The sequence below is a fragment of the Chlorocebus sabaeus genome, chromosome 19 (assembly GCF_047675955.1).
Source record: "Chlorocebus sabaeus isolate Y175 chromosome 19, mChlSab1.0.hap1, whole genome shotgun sequence".
Taxonomy (NCBI): domain Eukaryota; kingdom Metazoa; phylum Chordata; class Mammalia; order Primates; family Cercopithecidae; genus Chlorocebus; species Chlorocebus sabaeus.
The window spans coordinates 2081844-2096073 of record NC_132922.1 but is presented as its reverse complement, the minus strand read 5'-3'; the positions used below and the strand labels follow the sequence as shown (position 1 = coordinate 2096073).

The following is a 14230-nucleotide window of genomic DNA, read 5'->3' as shown; positions in this document are numbered from 1 at the left end:
ACCCCCTCCTCCTGCCTTTCCCTGCTCTCTAGTGGATTCCAGACAAGAGAGAGTGAGGCAGCCACGCTGCAGGAGGGGCCGTGGCTCTGCTCCACGGACGTGTCTCCAACTCCCTCGGTCACTGCTTACTGATCCACGACTGGCCGATGGCAGAGCAGGACTTGGGGAGCAAGCACTAAACCAGGAGACCAGGAAGCTGGCGAAGCCCCTGGGCCCAGTGTCCCTGCCTGAGGGTCCCTGGGTGGAGCCATACCGGGCATTGCCTGAGGGCCCTCCCAGCCAGTGTCAGGACCCAGGTCCCCTCGGCAACACCCTCGCAATCCACGAGAGCAGCACGCTGACTGCCTCCCTCTTTTCTCCCGCAGCAAGAATTATCAAGACCAAGCAGTGGTGTGACATGCTTCCGTGTCTGGAGGGGGAAGGCTGTGACTTGCTAATCAACCGGTCAGGCTGGACGTGCACGCAGCCCGGCGGGAGGATAAAGACCACTACGGTACGTGGCCCTTGGCTTTCTCGTGTGTGTGCTGGGGAGGGGGCATGTGCGGGCCTCCGACGCCACCCTGGCTCCGAGGGGACGGGTGGCAGCTGCTCACCTTGTCCTCGTGCAGAGAAGCCAGGGCCCTGTCTCCTCCCCCACCTCCCTCTCTGGGGCTGAATTCCTGACCGTCTGTCCTGGGGCGGAGGGTCCATGAGTACATGGGGGCTGAGAGCTGGATAAAGAACCACCTGCAAGGCTGGTCAGCCCAGAGCTCAGATCACAGACCAGGCCCCGAAATCCATTGGTTAGAGCCATCTTGTTTCTGGGACTGATGTGCCCGTGACTCCAGGCTGGAGGAGGCGTCCGCCCCTCCTGAGGATGAACTTCTGATAACTCCCCCAGGGAACAGGGAGCTTCTGCAGAGACGGAGCCGGGTGCGGGTTCCGTCCGGGTGTGCTCCTTCCGTCCCTGGGCCGGGCCTAGTGGCTGCAGAGACGGAGCCGGGTGCGGGTTCCGTCTGGGTGTGCTCCTTCTGTCCCTGGGCCGGGTCTAGTGGCTGCTCACACCAGAGACCCGGAGGGCCCTTCAGCTCCTCTTTGTCCCACAGAGTGGGGCATGCAGCGCGCCACGCCCTCCTGAAGCCACAGCCGACCTGGGTCTCTAGAGCTGCTCCTCCCAAGGGCAGAAGCTTGGGGAGCGCGGGGTGGCCCTGGGCCTTTTCCGAAGGCAGCTCCTCCAGGCACTCCACGGATTCTGAGGCAGTTTCCCCTGCAGAGGGGCAGAGGAGGCGGGCAGAGGAGGGGAGCCCACGTGCGTGGGGCTTGGGGCGTTCACATGTGGGGTGGCCTCGGCTTCTCACTGGCAAGTGGTACCCCCTTATCCTGGCTCCTCCTGCTTTGAGGTTGGCATTGGAAGCTGAGGACATGAGTGGGTGAGGGTTTCCCTAACATGGATCTGGGCTCCGTGCTCTGAGAATGTTAAGTCAGGGAGATCTGTGGCTGGGCAGAAGGATCCGGAAAGCCCCTGGCATCCGAGCCCCCTCCAAGGATTGCACGGAGAGAGGGGGCTGCAGCCCCTCACACTGGGCTGCAGGGAAATCCTTCCTCTTGCTGCCTGAGCGGCCTCCAAGCGAGGGCTCGGCTGGGCTGTTCCGGCACTTGGTTCAAGAGGCCAATTTGGTGGAGTTGCTCCAAGGAGAACCACAGATCCCTGGGGTTCTAACACAGTTCGGGGCTGTCAGGGTCGTCTTCTGGGAGTCGCACGGCTTTCTGCTGCAGCCAGGATGTCAGTGAGATGGGCAGGGCAGCACGCCAAGCCCCCGTGGGTTTCTCAGGGGCCTCTTGCATTTGTGGAAGTTCATGCAGACTCAGCCTCGCTGGCGGCCCAGGGCCCCCTGGGAGTGCCTGCCTGGAATGTGGGCCTGCAGGAGGAGTGTGAGGCCGGGCACCGGTGCCACCCTGAGGCATGCAGACAGGACAGGAGATGAGGGGCGCGGGTTGGTCTAAGTTGAGGTCCTGGGCTTGCCTGGTCAGGGTTTGTTTATCTGGCATTCAGTGCAGAAGCAGATGATTCCGTCCTGCACCCATGAAATGCATAGCACTCTACCATGTCCTTACTGCTACCTGCCCGCAGAGGGGTCCTAGGCCCTCCTCTGTCCCTGCTTGTTGGGGTTCCCAGGCCTGCGCTAGCTCCCCGAATCTCCAGCAACACAAACAGCAGGTGCATTCCATCCACCTGTGGACCCCGGTCAGGCGCAGCCTTTCACTTCTTTCGTAGAAGCTTCAACATAAGCAGCCGCCTCGCCCCGAATTTTGGAGGGATGGGTGTGAGAGCCACTCTGGGTCCCAGCTGCCAGTGACCCATCACTTCCCAGTCACGCTTTGATGAGCCCCTCCTCCTTGTGATTAGAGGCCCACGAGGCGCCCAGGCCAAGCGTTCAGGCCTCTCCCCTTCAGGAACGAACTCGGATGCACCTCTGTGAGTTGACTGCTCAGGTCACCGGGGTGGGAAGTCAGGGAGTCCACAGACCCCATGAGAGCTGGCGGTGGATAAAGGTGTCGTCACTTCGACGCGGGCAGCCCTGCTGAGCCAGTGACAGGGCCGGAACCGGCCCAGCCCCTCCGGAGGCATCGAGGTGCTTGGCAGGAACAGGATTGGGTCCTTAATTGGAGACTGCTGGCATCGTCACATTTTGGTTTTTGGTAATTTATTGGGGTGAAATTCACATAACATAAAGTCCATTTTAAAGCGAGCAGCTCAGTGGCGTTAGACACACTTACAATGCTGTGCCACCACCTCCTCTACCTGCTTCAGAGCATTTGCATCCCCCTGGAGGGATGCCCTTGGCCCACCGGGCAGCATCAGAGTCTTCACATCTGCATGAAGACTTCTCCTGGTGCAGCTCTGCAGCCACTTCTGCCCAGGGTCACCGTGGCAGACCTTCTGGCCCCGATAAGGGCAACGCTAATTAAAGTGATCAGTGAAGCCCCCCGCACGCAGGGCGCACACTGGTAAGCAGGGGACACAGATGTGGCCTGGCCCCAGCCTGTCAGGCTACCCGGAGAACACCTTGTCAGACAGCTTCATGGTATCTTCCTTTCTTCACTGTTGGCCCAAACCCTGGACCCAGCCCTCCCTGCCTCCTGCATTCACCCAGAATGCCTGTCTTCTCCTCTCTCCTCCTCCTGTTTAGTTCTTCAGCGCCTGAGTCATTCTCATGAAGTCTCATCAGGGACCCCTTCACCTACCCCAGAACCAGACGAGGGCCGCCCAACCAGCCTCCCGCGTCCGTCCAGGTCTGCCTGGCCAGCACGGCCTCTGTGTGTGCAGAGACGGGGAACCGAGGTGCTCTCCACATCAGCTCTGTCTAAGCCCACAGGGCCCACCACGAGAGACAGTGAGCCCCCCTTGTTCTGGGGCATTTGAGACAGAGGCTGACCAGGCACCCAGGATATTCCAGAGGGGTTCGAGGCTTCCTGGCTTGGGGAACAGTAGCTGCACCTGTCCAGTGCTTGGTGTGCTCAGAGAGCCTGGCGGAGACGGCTGCGGACTCTCCTTCCCTTGGGCCTCACAGGCCTGGGAGCTCAGTTTCACAAGCTTGAATACTGCAGCTGGGCGAGCTGGAGTGACTGCTGGTGGCCAGGGGGACAGGAGTCCAGGGAGGTGGGATCGATTCTGCCTGGTCTGCTCAACACAAAGGCCAGACCTGGCTCGGCGTGAGACCCTACGTGGCTTTCAGCTCAGGAGACTCAGATACTCTGATCTTCCCATCGTTAGGACACTTTGCAGGGGACCCCCCAAGCCTGTGCTGGTGGAAGCTGGGAGGGCACCTGCAGGGACCAGGGACATGGGCGGGTGGGAGTCTGACTGTAGCAGGACACTCCATCGTCCAGCGTGGGAAGGACAGGTGCCCCCTCCCGGGCTGGTCACTCTCAGGGAGCCTGATTCTTCTGGAGGGTGAGGTCTCATAGGTGGAGGGGAGGGCTCTGCTTTCCTGGGGGAGAGTGTGTGTCGGGGGCTTGAGGACCTGTCTCTCAGCCTTTGCCTCACGTTGCCATGGCGGGGGCACCTTGTGTACATGGCCACGGGTGCCTGGGCTGGTGGATCTCGGTGAGTGACCGTGTGCTCACTCCAGGGGACTGGGGTGGGCCCTGTCATCTTCCCAGGTGTCTCGGGAGAAGTCTGGGAACAACATGAGAGCCGGCTGCTAATAGAATCGCTGGCCTGTGGTGACCTGTGTTCAGAGCTTTCTGAAAAGGTTAGTTGGGCTCTTGAACCAAACACCATAGAACTGGGAGCTACAATCTCAGTTGTGCGATTGCATCTGAGTTCTCTCATGGATGGTAAATTAGCACTACGGGAGATTTCACCCTTTACCATAAACTAACTGGGTTTCTGAGAGATGATGGTGTTCTCATAACTTGGCTTTTAGAGACCCAGTGGATACTGAATTGCTGCTAATTCCATCCTAATGGCCACGTTCTCAGATGAGAGCCCGCCTCCAGCCCAGGCCTGATGCAGGCAGCCACCCGCTCCCAGCCTGCCCAGCTATGCTCCAACGTCGTGCCGAGCCCCCGTCACTCCCCAGCCCCTTCCTGTGGGGGCCGTTGACGTTTACTTGTCTGTGTGGGCCCACCAGAGTATGGGTCGTCTAGCACCAGTGCTGGGCCTAAGGGTGCTGCTGCCCCGTGCCCTGGCAATGCCTGCGCCTCTGTGTGTGACACATGGATTCAGGATTCGTGGATTAACCGAGTGTGGACCCCAGGCACATGCTGCTGCTTGTTTCCAGGATCATTGCTTTTTTTGGGATGGAGTTTTGCTCCTGTCACCCAGGCTGGAGCACAAGGGCACAATCTTGGCTTACTGCAACCTCCACGTTCTGAGTTCAAGTGATTCTCCTGCCTCAGCCTCCAGAGTAGCTGGAATTATAGACACCCACCACCACACCCAGCTAATGTTTGTATTTTTAGTAGAAGCAGGGTTTCACCATGTTGGCCAGGCTGGTCTCGAACTCCTGATCTAAGGTGATCCATCTGCTTCGGCCTCCCAAAGTGCTGGGATTACAGACGTGAGCCACTGCGCTGGCCCAAGATCACTGCTTTCAAAAGTGCAGGTCGTCACCCCGTTAGTGGGTTGTGAAATTAATTTAATAGGTCATGACCAGCATTTAAAAGGAGGAAGGAGTAGAAGGAAAATGTGAGAGGGCATCTGTGTCAGGAGGGCGAGCGCCCGGTGACAAGGTCTGTGCCCGCGCACGCACAGTCACATGGGAGAAGCCTTTCTCCTAGGTTGCTATGAAAGGCTGGAAATCCGCGTCCTGTGGGGACTCGAGAGAAACTGACCGCTGCAGTGCTTTTCCAGGCACTGCCTCTCAGCCAGCTCTGCCCTGTGGACGTCCACTTGCTCCAGGTGAGGGGACCCTGGGTGGGTGTTGCAGATTCTCCTGAGGCATGAGCAGCGCCCCTTCTTGGCTCCCCATGCTGGCTCCTGCTCCCTGGGGACAGGCCCAGAGCTGCTGTCCGCCCTCCTTCCCATTCCCCTGCTGTGCTCTGGCTTCCTCTGTCCTTGAGCTGGGCTCGGGCTCGCAGAGCTGGAGAAGAAGGGACAAGAAGGGCTCGTGAGGCCGAGGGGAGCAGACCGGGCCACGAGCAGGTCTTCTCTCCACAGATATTCCATGGCTAGGGCTGCGGACCGCGCAAGCGACTGGCTTTTGGAAATATTCTCATCAGTGTTTGCTCAGCCACATTTTTGGAATGTTTATGTATCGCAAGATACTTGTCAGTGAGCTGTGCCATCTCCTAAATCGGAATCAGCCAGCTAGATGGAAATCCTGTTTGCACATTCACTATTGAGCACCACCTTCTAATTCTGTGCTGCATGAAATCACAGTTGTGGGGGTGAAAAAAATTCAGTGGGGTTTCTGTATGGTTCTGTTTGGGAACTTGTATTTCATGGAAACTCATTACGCTAAAAGCCCGTTTCCCCAACATGAGAGATTCGGAGGATGTGCAGACAGCAGCTGCCGCTGATCTCGTGGGGGCTTGGATGTCTAAATTCTACCCTAGCCAGGCATCCCAGGAGTGTGGTGTAGTTGGGCCATCCCAGGGCCTCCGTTGGACACAGACAGGAGGACACTGAGGTCTCCTTGGGGCCTGGCGGCCTGGCCAGCAGCCTGCCAGAATGCTGTCTCTTCTCTCATCTGGCCGTAAACTGCTGCTGACTTGGGCTGGGCAGCTTGTGCTGTCAGCCTGTCGGCGAGTTCTGGAGGTCAGTCTCACCACCGATCGATGATTCAGGTCACCTACACACCCCTCTGGAAAAGGTTCTGTTCTCGTGGTTGGAGAGCTCTCCTGTTAGCATCTCCAGCAGTGCCAAGCATTGTCTATAGCGGCCTTGTTTGGGATTTAGGAGCCAACTTGCTACAGCGAGGAGCCTTCTGGCTGGACGGCCCCTGTCCCAGTGGATGGCTTGCCTTGTCTAGGCCACCGAGGCCCTTGCCCCTGAGCTTCCTGCAAACTTGGAGCCTGGAGGAGGGGCGCATCCCAGGAAAGGCACCTGTGCGAAGCAAGCTCAAACCGTGAGGTGTCTTCGTTCTCGGATTCTGAGAGCCTAATGTGTGTCAAACGTGGCCCCACTCACAGATTCATGCGAAGAACAGGCTAGGACCCCTGCCTCCGAGCACCCCCAGTGTGAAGAGGGAGGTGTCAACACTGGGGTCCCGGCCCAGCCCTCCTGTGTCTGTGCCAATCCGCCAGGCGGCTGGGGTACAGGAGTGTGTTCCCGTGCCAGGCCCTTGCCCAGGGCGGCCCAGCAGAAGGACAGAGTGTCCGTGGCCTGCACACTGAGCCCTGATTCTGGGAGGAGCCATCCACAGGAAACAGCAGACGCTTTTGCACCAGGGTCCCCGTTAAAGAGGACGAGATGCTCACACTTCCTTCATGGAACCCCCTGTAAGATGACAGGTACACGAAAGGGGGAAAATGGCCTCCTGCTTTGAGTGCAAGCGCAGCAAGACAGGTCTGGAAGGATGGGAGCGGGTGGACGGAGCTGACAAGGAGAGCTGAGCCCCAGGGAGCAGTGTGCGGGCCCTGCCTCCACTCTGACGCAGGGCAGTGCTGGCGGCCTCCTCCCAGCGCTGTGGAGATGGGTCCAGTTGAAAGGCTGCGTGAGAGACTCCTGGTCCTCCCCACCCACACACCTGGGCCTCAGCTGCCTGTGGAACCCAGAGAAGACTAGACTCACAGAGGCTCATGCTGGAGAGGGAGAGACCTGAGCGGCCCTGGACCCTACAGTGGAAACACAGCCAAACGGGGCAGGAACTTCTGGAAACCAGGAGATTAGGTGAAAGTCGACGTTCTGAGATGAGATCCCCACTCAGCTCCCTGAGGGCTCAGTCAAGAAATGGGAGGCTTCTTTCTGGATACACTTCCTGCGTATGCCCTGAGGCCACCATAACCAGTGACCACGTTCTGAGTGGCTGGAAATGGCAGAAACATACTGTCTCATGGTCCTGAAGGCCAGAAGGTCCAAGATCGAGTGGTCAGGGCCCTGCTATCTTGGGAGGCTCTCGGGGAGGCCCCTCTCTTGCCTCTCACAGCCTCTGCTGACCCCAGGTGTTCCTTGGCTCATGGCCACAGCACTCCATTCTCTGTGTCCGTCTTCATGGGGCCTGCTCTGTTTGCCAAATTTCCTTCTCCCTTCTCTTATAAACACTCCACCATTGGCTTTAGAGTCCATTCTAAATCTAGGATGATTTCATCTAAAGATCTTTCACTCATAATATCTGGAAAGAACCTATTTCCAAATCAAGTCAGATCCTGAGGTTCCCCAGCAGACATGAACTTCGGGGGCCCCGCATTCCATCCACTGAACTCACCAAGCCCAGATCAGAACCCAAGGGTGCCATGAGTCGGGGGCCAGAGGGCGCCCCTGTGAAGCCCACCTCCCACCAGCCGGCTGTTTATCGCTGTGCTCCTAAACATGGTGGAAAACAAAGGTCACTCTTTGGGAGAGAAACAAAACCAGAAGAAGCCAAAGGAAGAGGAGCGAGGAACATAGAGGCCACAGGAGTCATCGAGGCAGCAGAGGAAGGGCCAGCACACCAGCTAAACCACAACTCAGCCTCAGAGACAGCAGACATGCATCCAGACACAGGAGGGGGCGGGGAGGCAAGGAGGCTGGTGGGAGCAGGGAGGTGAGGAGTCCAGGGCCTCCGTCTTCCTCCTTATGAGTGCTCTGCTTCCCCTCCCTGGCTCAGCCTTAGGGATGTGCTTGACCAGTGGAAGGGTGTGGTTGTGACCCCATGCACAGACTGGAACACTGGCTCTGACCCCTGAGCCCTGCAGGTGTCACTACCCCAAGCCTGTCCTGCTGGAGAGAAGAGGGGAGTCCGGGACTGGGTGCGGAGTGGGGCCTGCTGGCCAGGCCCAGGCGCCTCATGAGACAGAGGTGAGCCTGGCCAGAAAGCCCGCCCCAGCCACAGATGTCACCCCTGAGTTTGGACAGTGAGTCTGGATGCTATTGGTGGCCTGGCAGTAGACAAATGGGATGGGGAGCTCATTAAAGGAGCGCCAAGAAGCCTGGAGATTTTACATTTAAGTCTTTAATCCATCTTGGGTTAATTGTTGTATAAGGTGCAGGGAAGGGGTCCAGTTTCAGTTTTCTGCATATGGCTAGCCAGTTTTCCCAACACCATTTATAATGGTGAATCCTTTTCCCATTGCTTGTTTTGTCAGGTTTGTCGAAGATCAGATGATTGTAGATCTGTATTGTTATTTCTGAGGCCTCTGTTCTGTTTCATTGGTCTATATATCTGTTTTGGTACCAGTACCATGCTGTTTTGGTTACTTTAGCTTTGTAGTATAGTTTGAAGTCAGGTAACGTGATGTCTCCAGCTTTGTTCTTTTTGCTTAGGATCCACACATATGTATATTGCAGCACTATTTACAATAGCAAAGACTTGAAACCAACCCAAATGCCCATCAATGATAGACTGGATAAAGAAAATGTGGCACATACACATCATGGAATACTATGAAGCCATAAAAAAGAATGAGTTCATGCCCTTTTCAGGGACATGGATGAAGCTGGAAACCATCATCCTCAGCAAACTAACACAGGAACAGAAAACCAAACAGTGCATGTTCTCACTCATAAGTGGGAGTTGAACAATGAGAACACATGGACACAGGGAGGGGAACATCACACACCGGGGCCTGTTGGAAGATGCAGGGCAAGGGGATGGAGAGCATTAGGACAAATACCTAATGCATGTGGGGCTTAAAACCTAGATGATGGGTTGATAGGTGCAGCAAACCTCCATGGCATATGTGTACCTTTGTAACAAACCTGCACGTTCTGCACATGTGTCCCAGAACTTAAATATTTTAAAAAGAGCCTGGAGAGCGCTTTGGGGAATTGTACATGTGTGCACACGTATACATGGCACAGATGTGTGCATACATGTACATGCGGTATGCCTATAGGTACTGTGTGCCTGTGTGTAACAGCAGAATGTGTTACAAATCCAGTAGAATGTTGGGGACGTAAAACTGGCCATCTCTCAGAAAGCAGAGAGTAGAATGTTCTAAAAGAAATGGGAACTAGGAAAGGAAAACAATAGAGAATCAGAAGATTGATTCAGGAGTTCTGAACGATACAACCACCTGAAATAGAAGAAAATGAAGGAGAAATTATCAAAGAAATGCTTTCGAAAAACCTCTCCAGAACTGAGCTGCCGGTTTCCTCTGTGAGAGTACTCACCAAGACCAGAAAATGAATGAATACAGTCGCATCCTAAAGCATGCCAGCATGAAATTTCAGGCCACGGGAGATGAAAAACATCCCCAAAACTCAGAGGGAAAAACTAGGTCATGGACAAAGACGTCCATAGCAGAGTGTCGCTGGATTCTCAGCAGATCGCCGAAGCCGGGAAACGGTGGTGCCAGGTCTTGCAGAGCACAGACTGTGACTCCTGACCTGGAACTCCGTCACCGCTGGAATGGGCCATCAAGGGTGCAGGGAGAACAGGCTCCAGCCCTGGACATCCCAGAAGGAGCCCTGCATGCACCTGTACTTGTGAAGATGAGGGGAAGGGGTCAGGAGACAAGGGGGGTCTCCCAGGGAGAGGGCAATGAAGAAGCACCCAGTGATGCCTGTAGCAGGAGTTCACAAATGAATTCCAAATATGCAGACATTCAGGGAGGGAAAAATGTGAGGATTTTTCTAGGAAAACAAGCACAAATGCCCTGAGGATCCAGCGTGGGACTGTTGGAGAGCTGTGGCTGAGCCAGCACTGCCTCAGCCGGACCCATTCTCTGTCGGGCACTGCAGGTGCCACTGGAGAGCTCCAGTGCTTCTCAGGGACCACAGAGCAGGCATGGCCTCAGCCCTCCAGGAGCCACACAGCGGGATCATCATCTGGCGTGGTTTCTGAGGAGGGTGATGGGCCCGATGAATTGGTCAGGGCACAGTCAAGGGAAGAGGGTCCCCTCAGATCCTCTGGGCCAGCACCCCGGAAAGCCTGGCTTAGGCGTCGAGAGGGACCAGGGTGTCACCAGGAGTAAGACCCCAGGCTGGGCAGGGCCAGTCGGCAGGGCCCGGGAGCCTTCTGTCCTGTGTGTGCTCGGGGAGGACTTCATCTGGGAGTGAGACAGAGCTGGCTTCGTGAGCCCGGGTGGGCTGTGGAGCCCGTGGCCTTGCATGGCCAGGGCAGGGCTGCTGCGGACGGCAGGCTGCGGGCTGAGCAGAAGCGGAGGGTCCGGGAGGGTCTGCAGTGCCCTCTCCCAGCGCAAGCAGGCGAGAACCGAGGTGGTAATCAGGGTGCACCCGGGCATCCTCACCCGACCTGTCCCTTGGATTACCACGGCCACTTCCTGGTCCTCTGCACAGCAGACACTGAGCCCCGCTGTGGCCACCATTAGTCAGCAAAGGCCGGGGCTGCTGGAGGAAGAAGGGGACCCTGTAGCTGAACACTGAGCCTCTGTGGGGACAGCGGGGAGGCCCCCAAGCAGGAAGGCAGTGGCTGTGGTTGTGGAGGGAACTCAAGAGGTGTCTTGGGGGAAGATTCACTGTTAACCAGGCAGCTGACCGCACGCAAGCAGGGAGAGAGGATGTGGGCCTAGCAGACCTGTGGGGGTGCCATCCTCCCGTACGACCTGTCTGCCCTGTCCCACCCCCACCAGGAGCCTGTGGTTCATCTCCTGCCCAGAGCACAGCCAAGCCAGGGCCTTGGGGACCCCTCCCCGCACAGGGACCCTGGTCCCAGCCAGGCTTCCCCCTGGCCCCATGAGGTCAACCAGGAATTCAGGCAGCCTTTTCAGATTCTGGCAGCTTCTTAAGTGACTGAGAGTTCCACCCCCGCCCACCACCTTCCAGAACCCCTTGTGAGTCTCCTCCCTCTCTGTTGCTGGGAGCATTCATAGCCCCCATCCTGCACCAGGCTTGCCCTGCAGAGACAGGGTGCAGCCTGTCACTTCCTCCCTTGATGTTACAAGGTATCCCCTGCCCCCAGCTCACTGTCACCATGGCTGAGGGCCCACCCTGCCCTCCACCGTCTGTCTGTCCCCATGTGCCCGCTGGCATGTTCTGAGCACTCCTCTTTGCCTGGCCAGGTCAGCCCGGCCTTGAGGACCGGGGAGCACAGCTCTGTTCTCAACGTGGAGGAAACGCAGTTTTAGTCCATTTTATGGGCCCAGGGCGATTTTCATCTTTTTCTTTTGAATCCCATGTGGGGAGGTGTGCAGACGCCCCTCTCGCCAGGGGCCCTGGCGTGCACACACCTGCGGGGGCTCTGCTTCCTGAGGTCGGCCCACCTCCCCCGTCCTTCTGGAACTGATGCCAAGTGGACGCAGAGCCGGGAGGACTGCAGAGAACTGCCCCTCAGGTGAGGTGGCATGTCCTGTCCCCCTTGGAGCCCTCCAGCCAGCAGCTCAGCCCTGGCCGCCTGGGCTCCGAGTCTGTCTGGAGTGTGATCAGATGGCATTCATGGAGCCTGGCTCAGGGAACCGGAGGAGAGGGAGGCTGAGCTAAGGAAGAGACGGCTGCAATGGTCAGGGGAGAGGAAAACTGCCCAGAAGGATCGCGAAGGAACAGGAGAAAAGATATTCCCTCCCCTCTCACCAGCCCAAGAGAGCAGGGTGGTGGTGGGCCGAGGTGGCCTTAGGACCCCCCACCTGTCTGCTCTCCCAAGGACAAAGAAGGCTGAGGCTTAAACAGGCCTGAGAGATTGAGTGGGGGTGGATACTTAGGCAGAAGTGGCCCAGGACCCGCACCTAACTAATCTTTGTTCTGCACAAAGAATGAAAAATACTAAGTCATTACTCTGATCCCTGTCTGCAATCCATTTTGTGTTCTTTTGAATCACCGTTATTCATCACCACAATAATGGCTGGACATTTTAATAGATTCTGTGTGTAAACAAAAACATGTATGGCCGGCACCACATCAGCTACTCTTGTAAGCGGTGACACTCTTCATTTTCTCAGCAGAAATGAGCCCAGAAACTAAAAAAAAAGAAGGGTTTGACCAAACCCACATTATTTCTGTCTGCACTTTGGGCCAATTTCGTAATGGGAGATATGACACGCTGGGCGCCATTTACAGTAATTGTCCTGCATTAGGTTCAGTCTTCCTTAAAGCAGTTGTTCTTTGAATCGTTTTAAATACATAAATGGCAATAAATGGCAAATGGCTGAAATGTGAGGATGCTTGCCTGGTGCGGAGGGGTGGACGGGGTCTGTCGTGGAAACCCGGTGGGTGTGGCGGGGCCGGGGATTTCCTGGTGCCCCCTGCTGCTCAGCAAGTTACGTTAGGTTGGGTCCGGGTGAGGATCAGGCTCGGGTTTTTCTGAGTGACATGTTCAGTGCCTCCCTCTCCTTTCCCCGGCCCTTGCTTCCCTGTCGTCTCCCCACCACTCTCATCCCTCTGACACTATTTTGGTGCCAAGTCAGAGACTGGAATGCAGAGATGAGACACGTGATCCAACATCTCAGGGACGCCCGTCGAGAATCGCTGGAGGGGTCACTTTTTAGTGCCAAATGGGCCTGCTTGGTTGGCCTCTAAGTCTGGCACATCATTGGGAACTGAGATGGGAAGGGCTTGCTGAGTAAATGGCAGACAGCACTGTTTACCTGGCGAGGACTGCGGCAAGGTGCTCGCATCCCACAGTGCATAGGCAGGAGACAGAGGGGTCCTTCTGGCTGGAGACCATCCTCCGGCTACACAGGTGAGGGGAGCCTGGTCTCCAAGGCATGGGGAGACACCCTGTCTTGCTGCTAGCAGGGCAGCTTCCCAGAAGTTCTTATTACGTTCACAATGTAATGCAATGCCTTGGCCCCCACCATGCTGGCACCTGGGCACAGAGCCGCCACAGGGTTCCCTGTGCTCGAGATATATTTCTGAGCAGCACCTTCCAGGGCCTGGCTGTGGTTTAGAGGAACTCTGCTCACACTGCAGACCATGGAATGTCCTGGAAGGGCTCCACGTCCTGCCTGGGCCCCTGGGGGCCTCTCTGGGTGGATCCCAGAATGGACACTTCTGGTTCCTGCCTCAGGCCCCCTCATGCACAGTGAAGTCACACCCATGTGAACACCCCAGATGAGGAACCCGAGTGGCCCCCTCTCCTGAGGGCGGTAAGGCCACTGTCCCCTGCTGGGCCAGGCTCCCTGACAGCCCTACTGCGTGGTTGCCCAGGCAGGAAGGTGGATGTGAGCTCCATCTCGATGGGTGAGGCTTTGGGATGCTGGACTTTCAAATGGCCCTGGAATCTACACAATCCTAGGGGAAGGATAGGGTCCCGCCTTAGACACTGGCGTCTTCCCTATAGAGGAGCCCGTGAGGAACAACTTCCGGCTATTCTAGAGTCACTTGGGCCATTGCCTCCATGCCACTGTTTCAGCCTGTCCACTGCCTTTGTGCCACCCACTGCCTTTGTCCTGCCCACTGCATGTGGTCTCATGTCCCCACCAGAGCACTGCCTCCGTGCTGCCGTTTCAAGCCCGTCCACTGCATGTGACCTCAGATCCTCACCAGAGCCATTGTAACTGGTGCCACTGTCTGATTCCAAGTCTTATGAACTGATTAGCAGAAGGTGCTGGACAAGTGCTGGAAAACGTGTTTTTCTCCTGTTGGTTTATAATCCTTATAATCTTACAGATGACATCACTTTGAGATTAATTTTCTTGTAAAGCACAAAGGTGAACTTATTCCTTCCTGACTGTACTCTGGAAAGTAAGATCAGGGTGGGGCACAGTG

General features: G+C 56.6%; 1 protein-coding gene across 2 annotated transcripts in view; it reads left to right on the top strand.

Annotated features, from left to right (window-relative positions):
- Nucleotides 1–14230, top strand: part of TAFA5 (TAFA chemokine like family member 5) — a 262342-nt gene that overhangs the window by 218117 nt on the left and 29995 nt on the right. For both annotated transcript variants that reach the window (XM_007976131.3, XM_007976132.3), the window contains exon 3: nt 366–493. In XM_007976131.3, the coding sequence (XP_007974322.1) occupies nt 366–493 (128 nt within the window). The remainder of the gene's footprint in view (nt 1–365; nt 494–14230) is intronic.